We start from the raw sequence: 21637 nt of genomic DNA on the forward strand, positions 1-21637 counted from the left end.
GGAGTGAGATGCTTGCAGCTACAGTCTCCTTTAATTGGGGTTGGAGCCAGACATCCTCAGCTGCAGCCTTCAGACAACTCACAAGTAAACACAGAAAGCCAATTGGTTAATATTAAATCCTGCTTGGAGCCACTTTGTAGTGGTCTCCAACATATATATAATGAATACACACAGGTATTATTTTTGCTTTCATAAGTAAATAATTAATAAAATCCTTTCACAGCTAACACTGGATCCTTCTTCTTTTTTCTTTGGCAATCATTTGGGAGGTAAAATGCTTTCATGACCAAGCGCTCACCTGTAATCCCAGCACTAGAGAGGTCGAGGCAGGAAGATCACTGCAAGTTCAAGGACAACCTGGGCTACAAAGTGAGTTCAAGGCCAGCTTGAACTGCATAATGAAACTCTGTCTCAAAAAGACTAAAAAAATGCTTTCACGTCTTAACTCATATATGAGTTCCTCTTTTAGCAAGAACTTTCAAGTTGGGTAAAAACAAAACAATACTTTCCTGTACACATTCCAAGAAAAAAAAACGAGGGAGAAATGGACATGAATGATTTCCAATTTCTCTGGCTTTTCTGAATGATCACTGTGAGGCTTATGGATAAAGAACCACATTTCATTCTTTTAAATGTTTACTAAAAAGAATATCACCAGGCAAAGGAAGTGGTGCAATGGACTACATAGGCAAATGTTCTTAGCTTTTGACAAGTCACCAGGATGGGGCGTTAGTTTCTCCTCAAACATGGTTTCCCTGCTGTTAAAATGTCCATGTGCAAAGTGCAAGCCCACGGTTGAAGAAAAGACATCAAATAGACAGAAAGGTGTTTGGGTTGAGGTGTTGGTTGCTACTCCCAGGTCATCTGAAAGACACAGAAAAGCAGGTAACAGAAAACTTCCATGAGCTGTGATCTGGCCACATGGCACCCCCACACACACTGGTTTTCATGGGACCTGGCACATGGGGGTGCTGTGCTTGGTTTCAGGGCAAGGCAAGGACCTAGGGCCTGTGGCACTAGGTGACAGTCACCCACAGACAGCAGACTGTCATGTGCCTCTCTGCAGGTACCAATGCAGAGCACGGTCGGTCCTGAGCATGTCTCAAGTGGCTCAGTGCTAGTGACCACCACATTTTGGGGATCTGAAACTGTCCTCTGCTGCCTCCTGCCCCTCCCTCCACCCCCTGCTCTCCCAGCTTTGACTGTGCTAAAACACACGGCTTGTGTGAGTTAGAATGGCCAAGTCATACTGGCTCCCGGGGTGGGTGAATCATTAAGAAGGAAAGGTCTGCCGCAGGTAGCAACACTATACTAATCGTCCCAGAAAACATCCCTCCCCTTCCCGTCCTACAATCAGGTACTACAGGAAGGAACTCCAGAGGAAATGCATTTTCAGCAGCTTTCTAAATTTAAGTCTGGCCATCCAAATATGAAATTCTCAGTCTTAATATTCTGTTGGCATACCTCTTTCACATAAAATGGGGAAAAGTGTATAATTTTATTTTCATTCGTCTCATGATCCTTTTCAGCCTCAGAAGGTTGCTCTTCACAACACAGCTGATATTTTGTTTTTGTGGCATTTGTATGTCTTCTGGTCCCTGAGTCATGTGTATCTGAGCTCATTGTCCCAAGGTTAATGGCTGAGGGGACTCCTGTGGCTCAGGACTTTGTTCCTGGGATAGCTGTTCCAAAGGCAATTGTCCAGGAGATTTTGGCATCTCAGATCTTTGTCCTTGGGATGGTTTCTCAGAGGACAATGGTTCAGGAGATTCTGGTGTCTGGGATCTTTGTCCTTGGGATGTTTTTGCAGAGAACAATGATTCAGGAGATTTGGGGGTCTGAGATCTTTGTCCTTGGGATGATCTTGCAGAGGACAATGGTTTAGGAGATTTGGGTGTCTTGGGTCTTTGTCTTTCAGATGGTTTCTCAGAGAACAATGATTCAGAAGATTTTGGTGTCTGGGATCTTTGTCCTTGGGAAGTTTTTGCTGAGGACAATGACTCAGGAGATTTTGGTGTCTTGAGTCTTTGTCCTTGAGATGTTTTTTCAAAGGACAATGGTTCAGGAGACTGTGGTGTCTCGGGTGTTTGTTGTTTCGATGTTTGTTCAGAAGATGACCTTTCGGGAGGTTGTGGTGTCTCAAGTCTTTGTTCTCCTTGTGTTGGTGACAAATGTTCTTGTGTTCGCAGTTCCACTGGTGTTGGTCTTTGGGCTTCTATTTCTACTGGAGTTTCTCGTAGTACAGATGTATTTTTTCCCTCTAGAATGTCATATTGTTCTTTTTCTTGTTTACAGTAAACAAAATAAAACACAATTACCAATAAACATTAGTGGCCTACTAACCAACTGAAATACATGACAGAAGAAAAATGTCCCTGCTATATCAATGACTGGGCAGTGACTGTGGTCATCTGAAATTCTCACAGTGTCACAGTGTCCTTTCAAATATGTTCCCCTTTTACTCTCGCGTAGAAATATGATCCCAGAAAAGCATAAAACAGATAGAGAGAAGCTGGATTTAAAGACGTGTCACTTGATATTAACAGATACGAGCCAGTAACCATTTAAAAACTGACAAGCCACAGGACAGACTTCCTTTTCCTCTGAGTCCCTGAGATGGGGAAAGTACTTTTATTACGATTAAAAGAGGAAGAAATCAGGAGACAGGAGCATCAGGAGCCAGCGTTCTACAGAAAGCCACCAAAGCACAGAAAGCGCCCTTCGGGGCTCAGGAAGACCACTGGTGTGTACAGTACTCGCCTTCCATACCCCAAACCACAGGTACTGAGGCCAACACCATCCCTACCTAGATAAGGGCCCCTGGGCAGAGGAAATCCAAAAACCTCCTCCTGATACTCTGTCCCTCGGTGTGCACGTCTGGACCCCATGATCTTCCTCCCAGACAGTTGTCACCTCCTTTTGGCCATGCTGCCTGGGTCCCACTTCACCATCCAATGAGGACAATCTTGTGAATGCCCCTCCTGCTCTCTGGTCACCCACTGACAAGTGAAACCATGCCTTTGGTCACACCGTCTCCCCACTGTAACACTACCCAGTGCACGAAGACCAAACTCTCCCCAGTGACAAACAAGAGCGTGGTTGGGCAGGGCTCCCGCACTGGCTCAGCTCAGAGCCCAGGTCAAAGGCGGTAGCATCACAACACCAAGGTCCCCAAGTTGCTGTATGAGAGAGAGAGACGGCTCGGAAAGCCCAGCCCACCATGCTCTTTCTGAGCACACGGAGGAAACTGGTGTCACTGGAGCCACTGAGATGCAAGCTTGGTATTCTGTGTCCCACTCAGCCTCTCTGGCAGACAGGGGATCAGGAGCTGACCATTGGCTCATTTCTGTCTTCTTCGCATATGCTTCTTTACAAGCACATACACACACAGACACACACACAGACACAGATACACACACACACACACACACACACACGTTCCAGCCTCATTAGGCAAGCTACGTCTCTGCAAAGGCACCGTCCCCTCCCCATGCACCTGGGCATTTGATTCCTCCACCCACCTCCCCTCCAGTCCATGGTCCGCCTGGCCACTGCTGGCCAGCCCTTCTCAGTTCCCTCCATTGCTGCTCCCAACCCCTGCATCCCCTTCTCTGTGCAGCTCCTCACTCTAGCATCCTGCATGTCCAGGTCCCCCTGCATCTCCACACACGCACACCCCGTCTGTCTCCCCACAAGGCCGTGAGTGCCTGAGCATAGGCGCACAAGCACTGCGGCTCCCTCGCCATCGTTTCTCAAGCACCCAGCTGGCACGCAGGAGAAGCCAGAAAATGTTTGATAAATGAAAGAGTCCAGGACTGAAGAAAGCGGAAACCACCACCACCCAAGCGCCACATGCACACAGCACCCCTAGACCCACACGAAACAGAACAGGCGAAATTCAAAGTGAAATATTAAGATATGAAAACGCGTTTAGACAAAGAGCATACTAATATACATAAGACATATTACAGAGAAGAGTAACAATATCTGTGCTATATTAATACGTTAATTTTAGAGAGAATTTTTTTTAAAACAATAAAAAAGAAACAGAATTTTAAAACAAGCTGAACAGAATTTTAAAACAAACAATGGTTATTATATTGCGTACTTTTATCTTCAAAGTAGCTGCTCAGATTGCCAGATATGGGCAGGCAAAACTGATCTGACAATATAAGCACTACATGTTCCTTTCAGTGAACTAACAGGAATTAGGAGCACAATTATCTTAGCTATACTGTGTGTGCATATATATATTTTTCCCCTTCTTTCTGGTTTCAAAATTCCCAAGTTCATCTGCCTTCCCCGTGAGCTGCCGGTATTGAGTTCCTCTGGTTCTGTGCTTTCTTCTTTCAGGACTCAATGCACCCCCCAACTGCCTTGCAACCCAAGGCAGAGCACCCCAGGATACCTGCGTTCCTCTCAAGCCTCCTGTCTGAAACTTCCTGAAATCACTATTTTCCAGAGCTGTATTTTTCTCTGCCCTACCCGCTGGTTTATAAAATACCATAAGGGTAACTAGGTGCAGTGAAACGTTAAAATTGAATAATAAAAGATCTGCCTAAGTGCAACGACTGACTCAGCAGCTCATTCACCACTGGGAAAGGCAAAATATTCATTTGTCAGCTGACCTAAAAGCTGCCATACAAAACATGGCTTAGAGGTCTCCGCATGTAGTTCTAAGCATGTAGTTCATTCAAAACCAAAGGAACCTCGTGGAAGGCTGCGGGGGACAGAAAGGCTGGCAGACACCCAGAGTGGGCCAGGAATAAAGTGTGGCCTTCCCAGTGGGCGACTCATGGGTGGACAGAGTAGACACAGAGAAGCTACCATCAGGCCTAAGATGCCACGCACCCATGAACGACAGAGATGGCATATGCTCTTACCAGGAAGCGGAACCACTTTTTTATTCTTGTTGAAGTTCTTGAGAGATGCTGAAAAAAGAAAAATCCAAACATCAATAATTTGACCCAAGGCTTCCTCTATGATGAGATTCTAATGTAAAATCTATGGCTAAAAGAATCACTGGAATGGGAGATCATTCTAACTCATTCAGAGAGAAGTTAGGGCCAACTGCTGGCCTCGTTAACAACGCAGTCGTGCTTTTCTTATGCACAAATCCATGCCAACATGACTGCACTTCCTGAGATTACAGGGCAACCGGAAGCATGTTGATCTTCTTGCTTTTCTTCCCCATGGAGAAAAGTGGATGTTACTTGAGTTAGTTATTTAGGTATGTGTTTTAGCATCACAGCAGGATGTTGGTGGCAGGTGGTGGCATTTCCTTCACCACCCTAGAGGCAGCGGGTCACAAGGTCTCTCTGGCTGGACTGCTGGATGGAGTCTGCAATCAGAAAATGTAAACTTGCTGTGTTTAAATAGCAGCTGCTTCTTGGAAACCTCAACATTAAACAGCAATTGAAGGTGAATATCCGCTCTAAGGGAGGAAAACTCACACACTGGTGGAGAGTGTAACTCACACCAGCACTTCCCAAGAGGGCACCACCACGAGGACACACAGGTGTGACACAGATAAATTCAACAACAGTCTTCTCCAGATCCAGGCCACTTCAAGTCCCACCCAACAGCTCTGACTTGATTTCAGGGGTTGGGAAGAGTTTACAGGGTCCTCCGCCCTGTCACCAAGCCAGCTAAAGATACCGATTCCACTCTCTGCATTCGTAGTGCATCTGAGTGTCCACGCTGCTGCCGACACAGCTACCACTTCTGTGAAACTGAACTCAGAAGCCAAGAAACCAGGCCGACGCTGTGCAGAACACCCAGCATTGGCAATGAGACGCAGCGCAGGTGCTTGAGCAAAGTGCAGCCACTGAGGCAGGAATCTGAGAGGCCCACAGGACATTGGGCTGCAGATATTATACCTGCGGGGGGGGGGGGCTAAAAACTGGAGTAGAATGGAAATGTATACTACTGTAGTACAAATACTGTAGAAGTCAGTGCAGAGGTTCCTCAAACAGAGCTAGAAATTCCATTTGACCCATCTGTGTCTCCCCAAAAGAGTTAGAGACATCATATCACAGTGACCCATGCACACCCGTGTTTACAGCAGCACGATTCCTAATAGCTACATCTTGGAAGCAGCCTGTATGCCCATCAACAGACGAGCGGATAAAGACAATGTGGTATTTATACCTAATGGAGTACTGCTCAGCTATAAAGGAAGATAACTTTGAGACGTGTGTAGGAAAATGGATACACTTGGAAAATATTAAGTGAAATATATCAGAGACACACAAGTGTATGTACTGCATGGCATCTCTCATTTGAGTCAGGCAAAGTACAAATAAAGAGCAAGATAAAGGAAACAGGGAGCTAGAGCTTTTGCAGATGGGAAGGGATCCCAGGGATGGACGGCAGGGAAGAAGGGAGGAGAAGTAAGAAGATTTAAGATGTGTCGTGAACAAGTACCAAACCCACAGTGAGTGTAAACATTGTATGTCGTAAACATGAACTAAAAATAAGAGCAGCAATAAGAATGAAGGCCGGGAAAGTGGCTTTAGAGACAAAAGGAGGGAGGTACCCAGGTGGGAAGGAGAAAGAGATTTAAGAAGACCTAAGTCGTGTAGTGTACATGTACCCACTCCCCAAGGTGAAAGCAGACTTCCTATACCACCACCATCTCGTCATAAAACAAAAGTGTGAAATAGAAATGCACATATATCACATAAATTCAAAAAATAAGAGGAACAAAAGAAAATTTTAAAATAAAAAGAACAAGCACTAAGGGTTGAAAAGAAGGCAGGGTTTGATTACAGCCATGGAGGTCAGAGGTCACCAAGGGCCAGATGTGCCCTACAGCTGGGCAGCTGGAAACCCACTCGCCCTACACTGAACCTGAGCGTGGTCTGGACATGACCAGAGTGTGGATTTAACACTTAGTTTAAAACCTATGCTTTTATTTGCACTTATTTTTGTGACGGCTGTAACACTCAGAAGCTGCCAGGTATGAATTAAGACATCAGGTTCAAATGTGTGGCAAGAAATCCACTGTGCCGGTTGAAAGTATGTTTAGTGAATGAGAATCCAGAAGCCGGAAGTTTACATAGCATTTGATTTTTTTAATAAGGTAGCTATTATATTACCTAGGCAACTGATTTCTCTTTGAGCTGGAACATCCTTCAATAAATCAGGACAGGCATTTACTGAGTCCTTATAGGGAATCGCAGTTACATCAGAAAGCATCTTGCATTCACTAAATCTTTGCCGGTGGTGTGAACGCACTCCTGACCAGCCAGGTCCTAATTCGCTCTCCTGTAATCACAACATGTGTTTTATTCTTAGAACAGTTTTATTTTCTGTATTCAAAAATGTTCACCATAGCAGTATTTAGAAGACACGTGGCGGTACAGTTTATAATGGCTGAATCCTGGAAGCAGCCTATATGTCCATCAGCACATGTGGATAAAGCGAATGTGGCGTCCATACATAGTAGAGGACTACTCTGCTCTAAAGAGAGGTCAGCTGAGTCATCTGTGGGAAAACAGGTGCACCCCGAGACCAGAACGTTAAGTAAAACAATCAGACACACACGCTTCAGTATCACTGGGCTCCTCATAAATGAGAACCCCAAAGTGTAAATAAACAACAAAACCAAAAGATAATAGGAAGTAGGGAGACCTTTTGCAAAGGGGAACAAGAGATGGAGACAGGGAGGAAAGAAAGAAGGAGGAGGAGGAAAAAAGAATTGGAAAAAACAGAAATGGAGCTTTTGCAACTGAGAAAAGGAATAAGAATTAGAGGAAACAGAAAGGGATGGGGGGACCAAAAAAATGAGAGTGTATTATGTACATGTGTGAATTCCCCACAATAAATGTAGTCATTATGTACCGTAAACAAGTACTAGTAAAAAAGGGAAAAAAGAAAACAGAGCAAAGCAAAATAAACAGAAATAAATGTAAAACCTAAAGCCACTGCTTGCTATAATAAGTTATGGCATGAATTAAACCCACCTATGAGGACCAGAAACAACCCTGACTTTATAGGCTGACGATCAACTTGTAGATTGCTGTGCAAACGCTGTATATGCTTTTCAGATTTTCAGTACGCATTTTGGGGGTAGGGATGTAGCTCAATGGTACAGCACTTATTTAAGGACAGTTGCTAAATAAGTACACATCACACCTTCCTGGTTACTGACAGCTTCTCCCATCCACTGGGAGGAGGACCACTCCTGCATCCTGTGTCCATGGCAACCAGGCAGGCAGAGGAGATGGGCTCTCTGGTCATGAGGGAAGCTGCCTTATAGACACAGTCTGTGCTATCATCACTAAGAGACAATTTTCACAAAACTGTGGAAGGTCACTGAGGATTATTTACTGTAGCAGACAGAAGAGAGGTTCCTATACATCACATGCCACACAGGAAATGAGTGAGTTCTGTTCCCAAAGAGAGAACAGCAATTTGGGATTCTCGGGAAAGGTTTCCAGTTAGTGATAAGGAAAATATCGAAGGAGAAAGCAAGAGAAACGAACACTTTTCTCTAGAACGGTGTCCATCTTATTCCTTCCAAAGGCACAAAGACTCCAGACTCAAAGCTCAAACAACTCCCAAGCAAGTCCAACTCAGAGTCCACAGTGACCCCCAGCCCTTGGCCTGCGCTGTGGTCCCCAGCACGCTCCATCCATCCCACGTGACCTCTGCGTGTCACCAGCACAGAGGGGGAACAGAGAGGACAAAGAGATTCACAGATGCCATGCGAGTAGGAAGCGCAGGGTGCATGTGGGCCTCATCTTACCCACGAGGACGTGGGGCCCCTGCAGCTGGCCTGTGCTGACGCAGCCCCTCCAGAGCAGCTCCAGGGCTACTACCAGGTCTTTGGGGTGTAGGGTCAGGGCTTGCTCTCCTTTGCACCACGTCGGCGTCCTAAGCATCGTTTTATACCTAAGTAAGAGATCACAGAACGTCACTGAAGGGAGCTTCCAAAAAATCAAAATCAAAAGATAATAAACCCCTCCGATAAAAACACTCAGAGTTCACAGAATCAAAAGAAAGACCAGCTAGGTAAATGATGACCTACTGAACACCCAGGACACCACACTGATGCCCTTGGGGACACAGGGGCCTCTCCACAGAGAGATCGGAGCTGGAGCTTCGCCTGATAGTGCACTGGGCTCATTTAGGGTGCAGAAGGGTGTTTAGCTGGGAAATCAACTGCAGAGCTCCCACCCTCCCCGGAGACTAGGGCTGCCCTCCCCAGCTGAACCGCACTGGCCTCGCCGCATCTAAATCAGCTTCTCTACAGCAAAAGCAGCTACACCCTCTAGCTGCAGGGTCGTGCCTCAGAAGTAGAGATCAACTTAGTTTCACACTACAGTGCAAATGACTGATAGTGGTGCCCAAAAGCCCCCTGAGAAGAAGAGAAATGGGTGGGCAAAGGCTCTCAAAAGGGCAGGGGGCTGGGTTCAGGGCACCCGAAGGCTGAAGGCCATGACACCCAGTGGTTCTCTGCCCTCCTTGTGACCACTCTCATGAAAATGGAGAGGAAGCAGAAAAGTCCTTGTTCCTAGAAGTGAAGCTCTAGGAAGCTTTCCTCAAAGCTCTAAAAGGAGAAGGGGAAAACTGAGCCCCTGCGGCCCACATCACCTGGAGCTGGCTGCTGTCCTAAGGGAAGGAAGGCTGTCACACAGCACGGAGGAGAAACCCCCAGTCCAGCGGTGCTGTGGACCCGAACTGCCACCTCCTGCCCATCGGGCTTGGATGGTCAAAAAGGCACGCAAATGCAGGAGCATTAAAAAATGAGAAAAATCTGCTTCGTAACAGTTCCTCAGCTACCTGACTGGCTAATGTCATAGCACCGAAGAAAAAAAAAAGACACAACGAAGCCTTACTGAAGGGAGATCTGGCCTGAAGAGGCTCCGTCTGGGAATTCTACTCTCAGCCATGAAGGAAGGGGAAGGGAAGAAGGTGCCCTCGCAGAAAAGCAGTCGTGACACTGTGGGTGTCGCAGCCTGTGCCTGAGACCTGGCCACAGAAACTGAGCACTTCTGGAAGCAAAGCCAGTGAAAATCTCACTGGAAGAAAGACTGGTCTTTCTCTCTCTCTCTCCTCCTCTCTCTGTCTCTTTCTCTCTCTTTCTTTTATCCCTGACCTGTGCCCCTCCCCTGCTTCTTAATTCCCAAAAACAAAACTAGCTGCAATGAAACAAGGCCAACAAGTATTCCCAGTGAGCTACAGAAAACCTTTTGCTGCCCTGAATTAAGCTTTGGGGATTTAACATTGCTTCCTTCTCCTGGAAAAATAGAAACCCGCAGACTCTCACGATATCTATGAAAGGCTGAGGTAGTCTGCAAACTAAAGGTGGAACCAGTGGGAATCTCAGGACTGTAAGATCTGCCTCCCCAGGACGGGTTAGAGTTGGTGGCCACTAACAGCTCCAATCACTCAATGAGAAGACAGCCTTATAGCCTTGGTAAGTAAGGTGTGGAACGGGTTTGTTCCTTTTGTTTTGTTTTTTTTTTTGTTTTGTTTTGTTTTGTTTTGAGACAAGGTCTATCTATGTAATTCAAGCTGACCTTGAGCTCACTATGTAGCCCAAACTGGCCTCAAATTTGCAGCAATCTTCCTGCCTCAGCCTCCTGAGTGCTGGGATTACACACCCAGCTCCAGATAAATCTTTGACTGGGCCACAATTTCTGGCTGAACTAAGAGCTGCTGTGGGCACTAGGAACGAAGAGACTGCAAGGCTCACCAAGAAACCCAGCACCTGCTCAGGGCACCCAGTGCCCAATATCACGGGGGGCCCATAAGGCCGCACAGGCGAGGCACCCCAAGAAGGAACTTCCGCTGAATGTCCTTTGTCCTCTGTCACCACTTTTCCTCTGAAAAATGGGAGCGATCACCTGGCAAGGTTGTTGCCACACAAGTGAAAACCAACAGGAAATGGCTATGGAGGCATTTTATCACACGTGCACGTTTTTAAATGTCTGAGCAGCTGTTTCAGTATGTGTTTTCCTTGGGCTCCAGAAAAAGATGAAGAACTGAGGTGAAGGGCAGCCGAGATAAAGAAGGGTCTGGGGCTCTTTCTCCCCCGAGGCAAAGGGGCACTGCAGACTCCCTCAATTACAAACCAGACAACAGAAAGAAAGGGAGGTGGTGAATGAGACGCAGTTCCAACAGTGAACGGACTCTTGGCGAGACTTACATGTGTTGCCCGGTGAGTTCTTTTCTGGTCACTAGGTGGCGCTCTGGGGCGCAGAGGTACTTCTCCAAAGGGACGTCAATCCCACCTTCGTATTTTAATATCTGAGGCATCCACTTTATAAACCTCTTTTCTTGAAAACAAAAAAAGCTTCTCTGATAATCTTGTTGTTACTCATTACACAGAAGGGTGGTTTTTCTCTTACGTTACCAAGGGGAGTAGAAAATCAAAAGCAAACACCCTCAGCACTCAATTATATTTCCCAGCATTCGGAGGAAAGGATTCAACTACTGACTGGTGGAATACAATTATAATAAAACTGTGAAATGAAAATCCAAAACAGCATACTGTCGCGCAATGTCTGCAGTAAGTCCGTGTCTCTCAACCTGCCTTCTCTCAGGCCACAGAAGAGTAAGACTAAGAAAGGTCATCAAGAGTTCTCGCTGTCACCTTGGCCCCTGGAGTAACTACGTGTGAGTCCTTGCAACCCAAATGCTGCCACCACTGCACGCAGAGCCCCTGCCCTCCCTGCTTCTCAGCGCCCCTGACCCAAGTACCCTCTGCTTCCCCTGATGGCCTTCCTAACGCTTCTGATGATCTCTTCCTGCAAGGTTCTCCTTGGGCTCATCCAGGCTCGTTCTGACCACGTGCAAACGCTAAGAGAAGTCAGTAATGCACTGTGTTCCTTCCTCACCAGCAGGAACACTTCCAAAGGGTCTTTACACTTTTGCAAAGCACCTTCCCGAGCAGGAGCTACTTTAAGACTGTCCTAAATTAGGCTCCTACTCTTCGTGGATAATCTGTCATATCAGAAAGTCACATACACGAAAAAAACTTTGCTCAACAGCTTTTCAAACTACAAATGCAAAAAATATATGATTCTCAGTAAACCATTGTAAGAAAATTCAGAAAAGGAATTTACAATTTGGTGACATTGCTATAGGGTTTAGCGGGGCACAGAGGGCAGGCTGGGAAGGAAGTAAGAACTTTTTTCTACAACGTGTTCTCAGTATTTTAACTAACTCAAGAGACATGCTTAAGCTGTTGTACATGTGCTGTTAACTGTGGGATCTTACAAGTATTCTCACCTGTGGCTGGATTACTACACACTATACACATTTCTATGTCTTCGACATCTACATGACATACCTTTTTTCTTTGTGTTGTGTCTTAAGGGAAACATTTTCTTAAAAGACACTCGTGAATTGTCTCCCTGAAACAGAAACCAGCAGGGTTAGCAGCTGATACTTTAGCCTTGGAACATGGACCAGAACTTTCGGCTACCAGTGGGCACTGACGTGAGATCTGCTGGGAGAATTGTGCACCGAAGCTGTCGACAAACTCGGCAAGGACTTGCCATGCACAGAAAAAGGGACTAGGGAGTCACCAAGCTCCTGGCCACAGCAAGGGTCAGGCTTTGGCCAGACGGGGGCCAGACAAGACATATGAAGCTGGCCAGATCACTGCTGTCTGGACAAAGGATCCAGCCCTAATCTGCTGGACCTGATTCAGGTTAGTTCAGCAAACCCAGCAGGACCAGGACCCAGGTACCTAGTCCACACTGACTCCTGCAGGTAGAATCACATTTCCTGTCAACAAGCATCCATCCCAGCATGTTATGTAGCAACCATGGTCTTGCCTCAACTTAAAAGGCAAAAAACTGGAGAGAAAATCAGTCTACCTGGAACAAATAAAAAACCAGATAACCTGCAAAATCATAACCTCAAACCCAGCAGAGAGGTGAGAGAGGTCGCCAAGCAACCGAGAAGCCTGAAGCCAGACCCATGCCAAGAGATGCAGGACAGAAGCCTGGCTTCCCAGGGGCGGGTGCAGGATGAAAGTGAGAGGGCAAGCAAGGGGGTCAAGAAGATCCCCACCAGGCCTTTTTGGGAGGATGGGCGGGCTGAGGACGGATGTGAGGCCACAGTGCATCCTCCACTGGGGACAACTCCACGCTGCTAAGAGAACAGCGTAGGCTGCCGCCAGACCCAGGGCCTGCTGAGAAGAGGATGGAATCAAGCCCTCCTCCTCGGGCCCAGCTCTGGGTGCAGGTCACAAGCGGCACCCTACTACTGCAGAGGAGGCAGACAACTAGGAAACTCGAACTCCAAGAGACAGGAACACAGCCCGCCACAATGCCAGGCTGAAAGGGGAGAGAAAGCCCACTACCCACCCACAAATGGGAAGCCAAGAGATGGAGGGAGCAGGGAGGGGAGGGACAGGGGAGGGAAGAAGGAACTCAGATGCGCTCTAGGCATGCACCACCTCCCCACAAGAAATGCACATAGTATGTACAGCAGACATGTGCAAATAAATAAAATGTTTAACACATTTTAATAATTTCAATGAAATTATTCTTAATTCCTCTGTCAGAGGTGAATAATGATGATTCTCAAACTCTTCCTGGATGTCTCGAATGGTCCATGAATCATTTTATTCACTGCTCACAACAGGCACATGGGGTCCCCTCACCCACACAGTGGAAAGGAGGAAGCCATCCCTGGGGAAAGTTTACACGGGCCTTCCTCTACCTCTGCTCTGTACACCTCCAGCAGCACCCAGAGCCCAGCATGGGCACAGTGCTTGAAGACCTCCTACCAAAAATTAACTTTCTTGTGCTATCAATTTGCTCATGTTCCCCAACCTCGCCCAATGCACTGCTGAGCTAATGGTGGTCTGTATATGCCAAGCCATCCACAGCACCATCCAGGGGCTTAGGGGCAAATCATTAAGTGGCACTGAGACCTGCCACTCTCCCTGTGCACTGGCAGTACAAAGGCAACAGAAAATCCTGCAGGTATCCAAGGACAAGCCAAGCCAAAGATCCAAACTAATAGTCACTGGATACAATACAGTACACTTGAAGTTCTGCGCGGTAAATAGGGTCACTTAAAATGTAATGGAAAGATAAAAATTATCACTGTTACTAAATATTGACCCTGGGTCTATGTCTCTTCAGTATTCTGTGGAAGGAATCAAGTAGTATCCATGAAGTGCTTCTGCTCCGCATCACAATAGCATGATCATTTCATGCATATACTTGACGGAGGAGCGAGCTGAGCTAGCCAGTTGTATCACGGAACCCTGTTGTATTAGTCATCTTTCCCAGTGCTAGACAGAATACCCAACACCCACAACTTAAAGGAGGAGAGGTTTAACTCGGCTCACAGTTTCAAGGGGTTTAGTCCATGGTCAGCTGCTTCAAGGGAGGAACATCATGGTGGAAGGGCATGGGGGAGCAAAGATGCTTTGATCATGGTGACCAGGAAGCAGAGAAGTGAAACAATGAGAGGAAAAGGCCAGGGATAATATATAGTACCCAAGGCCACATCTCCATGACCTACCATGACACACACAGAAATGTGCACCATCATTCTCCTAGGTGGATTCCAAGCCAGTCAAGTTCACAGTGGAGCTGCATCATCACAGCTACCCTACTTGAGCACAGGAGTAACTACATGTATTTATTCTTGGCTACATGGAAGACATTTATTTGAACAAAGTGAGGCTACAACAGTAATGAATAAAACCAAGTACCAAGTGTTTAGGCCTGATTATAAAATGTGAACATTCAAAACAGATCAAAATCTGCAATATATGCACATGTGTTTGATAGCTTCCCCAAACTAGAAGTCTTTTCTAAAGATATTGGTGGAAATACTAATGCATGTGACTTTTCAGTATTGTATAATACACTGTGTTAACATTTGCATAGCCTAATATTTTCCAAAATGACTAATGTATCACGATGCAAAAAATCATGCATGGGTAAAAATCCATTCAAAGTACAAGATATAGGGGCTGGGGATTTAGCTCAGTGGCACAGCACCTGCCTGGCAAGCGCAAGGTTGTGAGTTCAATTCCTGGTACCGGAAAAAAAAAAAACAAAAAAAAAGTACAAGATATAACAGTGAACATTAATGTAACAAAGACTAAAACTTCACAGATATAGTTTCTGATTCAGACTGCAACTAATCTTTAAGAAATTACCACTGTCAAGTTTTAGTGTAATACCACAGAATTTCCAAAGGTCAAAAAAAGCTATCAAAACATACTTCTTTCCATCCACTATTTGCATGAGGCTAGATTTTCTTCAGCTTTTCTTAATAAGGAGCAAGTGACAGCAAATCAATTTAGAAGAGAATGTCAGAACTGGCTGCCTTCTACTGGCCGAAAAGATTTGCTAAATGTAAAACAATACCTCTCTATTCCCAGAATGATGGTTTCTTGGGCAAAAATGGCTATTTGTAGTGCAGTGAATGATTTATTGCAATTATTTTTAAATACAGTGCTAAGTAAATCTTGCTAAATTTCTCAGTTTTAATTCCAAATGTAGCAGTTCTTGGTAGATAAATCCTAGAAGAGGCTCATATGGCCATCAACAGACAAATACGTAATGAAAATGTAATATGTATGCATGATGTATACTCTGCCATGAAGAAGGATAAATTTAGCTGGGTGTGGTGGTGCACCCCTGTAATCCCAGCACTTGGGAGGCTGAGGCAGGAAGATCACCATGAGTTTGAGGCCAGCCTGAGCTACATAGTGAATTCAAAGCCAGCCTGAACTACTACCTGTATGTCTCAAAAAAATAAAAACTGAAAAGAAGGGTAAACTTGAGTCATTTATAGGAAAATGGATGAGCCTGGAGACATAATGTTGCATGAAATAAACCAGACACATAGGCTTAAATATCACATACTTTCTCTTATGAGAAACCCAAAGTACAAGTAAAGAGCAAAATAAAAGACAGATAATAAGAAAAAGGGAGATAGATCTTTAGCAAAAGGGAAGAGGACCAAGGGTGGAGGGTGGAAGAGGAAGAGGAGAGGACGACCGGGACATAAAAGGAATTAAGAGGCATCGTGTCCACTCACCAACTCCACACAATGAATGTGAGCATTTCGTGCTGCAGATGTGGGCTCATAAAAATTAATTTCAAAAATCAAAAAAATAAAAGCAAAACACAGAGCTCTTTAGAGTCCTCAGTAATATCTACAAATGTAAGGAGTCCTTAAAATAATGTCTGAGAACCACCACTCTAAACTCTATCAAAATTTAATAGACAGAACCACAGGATTCATCAGGCATTCAGAGGACACAGATGCTGCCTGTGTCTTCGTTCCCACAGCAGCATGGTCAGTCCCATTCCCTACTCATATACCAAACTGCCAAGGCCTGAAACAAATGCGGCGACAAACTTCCCAGCTCACCATTTGCAGGATTTTTTCCAAACTAGGATTTTCTTCTTTCTTTTGGAAAAAAAGAAATCATCAGCTTCACCTACTTAGATACCAGCTCTTGGCTTAATTTTTCAAATCTGATTTCCATTTTTAATTGCCTATCTGCATACATCCTCAAAAGAGTGGGAGCTTTGCATATAAAATACACTGCATACCCCTCTGGCATGACCTGCCTGCCCAGCCGCACCGCTGCCCTCTGCCCGCCTTCAGACTCCAAGGAAAGCAGCGATTGGTAGAACAGGCACCCGGGTCCGCATCTCACTGTGTCTGCATCCAAACCTGGCAGGGAGGTTTGTCCTCCATCCTCGGAGACCTGGAGTTGACCCAAAGCCCTTCTATTGTGATAAGAAAATTAACAAAAGGGTTAAAATTACATTGTTGAGATCAACAAAGAGATGTTTCCATTTCCTCTCCACAGATGAAGGGATTAAGAAGAGCCCTTCCGAGGGGTGCTACAGCTCAGGAGTTTTAGATCCCAGGGACCCTGGGGCTTCCACAGGTGCCCTGGGGACAAGGAGCCACTACCCACCCAGCCATCAGCTGCAGGTGTGTGGAGCGCGCGGTACACGGGTGGCCCACAGTGGCTCGGTTGTGCTGAGAGCTGCCGCACTTTAGAATCATTTCCACCTAACCCTAAGTGCTCCTGCAGCTGGGGACCCCCTGTGCGCTCTGTGACTGCAGTGTTTACCAATGCATCCTCTTATATAAGCAACCCAGGTATAAATAAATCAGAGCAAGAGAAAAGATAGACAATAGCAGATAGGGAGCTACAGCTTTTGCAAAAGGGAAGGGAATCAAGAGATGGAGGGAGAGGGATGAAGGAGAAGGAAGTGGGTGGAGAAGAAAGATGTGTGATGTCCATTCGCCAACTCCTCACTAGGAATGTGATCGCTACTGTACTGCAAACAGGGACTCATAGAGAAATCAAAGGCAAGAAAAAGATTCTCATTTGTGCCACCACCTGATAAAAATCCTGCTACACATTAAGAAAAAAAAATGGTATTTATCAATCTGTGGCATGTATTGAGTGTGATTTATATATATATACTACAGCTTTTTTTAATCCTGTCTTTTTCTACTCATTTGGTTTACAAGCAGAAAATGTGAACTTTATTTACAAAACTTTGTATTTTGGGGCAGGATCTCGCTATGTAGTTCAACCTAACCTTGAACTCACAATGTAGCCCAGGCTGGCCTTGAACTCATGGCGATCCTCCTGCCTCAGCCTCCTGAGTGCTGGGATTGTACGCATAGGTCACAATACCCAGCAAATTTATTTTGTTTTATTTCTGTATTTATAAAACTTTCTTGCTTGACACTTCTCCCTGAGTAAGAATGCCAACAACCCTGAAGATAAACAAACAAGGACCAAACACTTGGACTGACGGACACAACAAGGCCTTGTGGGCAACTGGAAGGCCAAGCTCAGCTCAGAGTCACAGCTGCTGCTCTCTCTCACCTCTGCTTTCTCTGGAGAAGAAGCTGCTAGGTTCAGGAAAGTATGTGGGGAGAAGAAAGAAGGCTCCTGTAGCTCTCCTTTGTCAAGTTCAAGTGCCAGGAATTTCGAGGGCCTTTCAAGTCCAGTTTCTGATTTTCTTTCCTCTGCATGGGAGAGCATATATTTTCCTCCAAAATATCACTGTCAATTTAGAGCAACTAGGTAATCAATTCACTTAAAAGCACACTCACAGAGTGTGGTGGAGGCAGCCAATAAAGATTTCTCATGAGTCCTTCCCACAAACAAAAATAGAAAATGCTACACTTTGTGTTCAAAAATTGTACTGACAACCATGGCTAAGTTCACACAAACCTAACTCCAGGTGTGGTGCATTGTAATTAAAAGTGAGTCATACCTTTTAAAAATTAGAGCTTGTACCTCTTTAACTTGTGTGAAAAATAAAGATAATGTAGATAACAGGCTTCCCTCCTCCTGTGGCTGAAACGTTCCGTGGGCCATGTGGCCACATTCAATAAAAACCTGTTACGCTGCAGCAACAGAAGCGTGGTAAGATGACCACACATCCAGAAAAGTCCTACATCACAACAGCCCATGTGCCAAGCACCAGTCCACAGCTCGGAGAGGACCAGCAAGCTGAGCTAAGGGGACTGCTTCTGTTTTGCTTCACGGCTTATTCCTGTAGGTTAGGCTCTCCAAGTTGGGAATAAAGTCCTACAAAATACTTATATCAACTCTCACACCACAGGACATAAGTATGCTAACAGCCAGTTTCTTCACAGCCAGGCATGGTGGCACACATCTGTCATCCCAGCACTGAGGAAGGCTGAAGCAAGAAGATCACAAGTTTGAGCCCAGCCTAGGCAACTTAGAGAGATCCTCTTCCAAAATTTTAAAAAATAAAAATTTTTAAAGGGCTGGGGATGCGGCTCCATGCAAAAGCCCTGGATTCAATCCCCAGTACTGAAAAACAAAGTCTGCTCACAGCAAAATCCCACTGACCTCTTACCAGCTACTTCTCCAGACCAGACTGCAGCTGTTTCTAAAATGGCCAGGAATACAACAAAGCTGTCCCCACGGAGCCACCGTACGAAAAAACTGATTGGTTCCTCCCTGTCTGCTCTAAGATATCAACTCAATACCTGTGTTTGATTAGTGATGAGCATGTACATTATATATCTTCCATGTGTTGGAGATGAAGCATCCTTTCTATTTCAAGCAAAAATTTTTTTGTCTCTTTTTACTTGAATCCAACTGGATCTCCTATATATAGAGGAACCCAGTTTTATTTTTCTGTAAAAGTTCTATTACTTAATATTTAATTCACCTCAACTCTACTTAGCATTATTGATGACTCACACTTAGCTTTTGAGACTCTAGTGTGGATCGATACTGACCCCATCTCTTAAAAAAGCAATAAAAGACTTTGTTGCTCTTTTAAGGAAGGAGAATTGGCAAGCGATGAATTTTAAAAGTCAATTCAAGAATAGATGTCATTTTCATTTTGTCACAAAAGTCCTGACTGAGAGACAACACTAGATCCAGAGGACTCTGGCCCTACTGGTGGCATCTCCGGCAGGCTAATTAGATGGAAACCCTCTGACGCGCCACTGGTGATGCACATGAGGATGACGAGAGTGAATCACTGCTATGGATCTTCGATGACGTCGTTTCAGTTGGATACCTGAATAGTGTTTTCTCACCAACAGCTGTGGGCGAAGGAAAATGTCTAATGTTCTGAGCTGAAGCCTCTGGTGAGCCTGTTAAATCCTTTAGGTGTTATTTATGCTAACTGGCCTAAGCCACTACATATATTTCTGAAAAGTTGCACTGGTTGATTGCTGCTGGTACGGCTAGTAGCATATCAACTACACACTTTGGTGTTTGTTGTTTAGTTTTTGTTTAGTTCGTTTGCTCGTTTGTGTGTTTGTGTATCTGTTTGTTTGTTTGGTTGGTTGTTTTGTCTGCCCTGGTCTCAGGCTGTCTGGGAACATCCTGGATGAGGCCCCGTGTTTCTGAACCTCAACGGTGCTCTATGCATGAGCTACCTCCACTGGCCACAGCCATCTCCTTCAAACCCTGCACCAAGCTGGTAATATTTCAGTCTCCAGGCAGTTTCCGAGCACAATTTGATTCCAGGTGGAGCCAAAATAACAAGAAATTTAAACGCTAAGAGATGGGCATGGGGGTGTACATCTATAATCCCAGCACTCAGGAGGCTGAGGCAGGAGGACCATGGTGAGTTCAAGGCCAGCCTGGGCTACATATTGAGACCCTGTCTCAAAAAAATAAATAAATATATAAATAAATAAGTACAGTGGTTTCTCTAAACAAAACAATACAAGAATTCATAGTAATAGTAGCCAACAATAAACTACTGTTCCATAACTACTACTCCCAAATAACAGACCTCTCATTTAAATTTTCTGATCACTATAAACCCACTCAGAGTCAAACTGTAGTTGAAATTCCTAGGTTCCAACAATGTGAAACTAAAAATTATGAGACGATCAAATCTCTTATTCTATATTCTAAGCCTAGAATGCTCCCAGTGGGTTGTTAAGGAAATAGTGCTGTGCAGCAGGGAGAGGAGATGAGTGAGCAATGCTGGTTACAAGGCTCTGATGTCAGGAGAAAAACCAGGCACTGCTGACAACACGAAGACATGCACAGAATAGCTGGGGGACAACTTGGAAAAAGCAGAGTATTTGAAAATGACATGCTTAACTGCTCAAAAGAAACAGTGTTAAGAAGTGACCTCAGGCTGGGCGTGGTGGCACACACCTGCAATCCCAGCACTCAGGAGGCTGAGGCAGGAGAATCAAAATAGTTCAAGGCCAGCTTGAACTACATAGCAACACCCTGTCTCAAAAAACTGAGAAAGAGGGGAAGGGAGAAGAAGAAGAAGTAGAAGGAGGAGGAGGAAGAGAAGGAGAAGGAGAGGAAGGGAAAGAGGGAGGAGGAGGAGGAGAGGAAGCGGGAGGAGAAGGGGAGAAAGAAAAAAGAAAAGAATAGTGAACATTCTTGGAAGAAGTGATTCACAGAATAAAGATACAGCACTGGGGAGAGAAGGAGAGATCAGACCAGAGCTATCACCTTAGCTATCAGGTAAATATGAGAATGGGCTTCTCTTCAGGAGAAACATAGGGGCCAGGCACCTGCAGAGCAAGGCAGACACCGCCACAACATCCACTGACCTCCTGCCAGCCACTTTTCCAGACCAGACTGGAGCCATGAATACAACAAAACTGGTCATGAATACAACAAAACTGTCCCTATGAAGCCACCATAGGAAAAAGAACTGATTGGTTTATCCCTGTCTGCTCTGACACCAACTCAGTACCTGTGTTTGATTAGTGAACATGGGACAGTGTGCTCATGCTCCACAGTACCTGAGTTACTCCCAGGGCTTCCCTGGGCAAGAAGGTCAAATGATAAACCTGCCAAGCACACTGCAACCACACTGTACAGACACAGCCCTGCCGCTTCCCTGCCAGACCATTCTCCCACTGTGTTTCTACTCTAAAGACTTCAATTTGTAGTCACCAAGGTTTCACTGGCACCAGGAACATCCCTGTTGCACACATTTTTTTTAAAGTTTACAAGGATCCCGACGAATGAATGACATCACAGGAGCAGGTCTGTTGGTAAGGTTTTACTCTTGTTAATTTTTTCTCATTTCTCCCATGCACTAAAATACAGACTCCTTAAAAGCAGACAAAACCTGTTGCTGTTGGTTTCTTTCCATCAAGCCGCACACTTGATGCTCAAAAGGTTTGGCTG

At 45.3% G+C, this 21637-nt stretch overlaps 1 protein-coding gene across 4 annotated transcripts in view; it reads right to left on the minus strand.

Moving 5' to 3' along the window:
* Positions 1-618: 618 nt before the first annotated feature.
* The window catches only part of Dcdc2c (doublecortin domain containing 2C), a 57962-nt gene continuing 36943 nt past the window's right edge, over positions 619-21637 (minus strand). The window contains exons 11-16 of one of the 4 annotated variants that reach the window (XR_001231153.1): positions 12305-12368; positions 11159-11288; positions 8753-8898; positions 4884-4931; positions 1465-2284; positions 619-864 (exon numbers count right to left, since the gene is read on the minus strand). Coding sequence is in view for 2 of the 4 variants with exons in the window: in XM_013504342.1 (XP_013359796.1) it covers positions 7211-7269; positions 8753-8898; positions 11159-11288; positions 12305-12368 (399 nt within the window). In the remaining 2 variants the exon portion in view is untranslated. Of the gene's footprint in view, positions 865-1464; positions 2285-4883; positions 4932-7100; positions 7270-8752; positions 8899-11158; positions 11289-12304; positions 12369-21637 lie in introns of those variants that run through there. The other 3 variants (XR_001231154.1, XM_013504343.1, XM_013504342.1) reach the window with 3 other exon arrangements.

This window comes from Chinchilla lanigera, unplaced genomic scaffold (assembly GCF_000276665.1).
Source record: "Chinchilla lanigera isolate Chin_1 unplaced genomic scaffold, ChiLan1.0 scaffold00086, whole genome shotgun sequence".
NCBI lineage: Eukaryota > Metazoa > Chordata > Mammalia > Rodentia > Chinchillidae > Chinchilla > Chinchilla lanigera.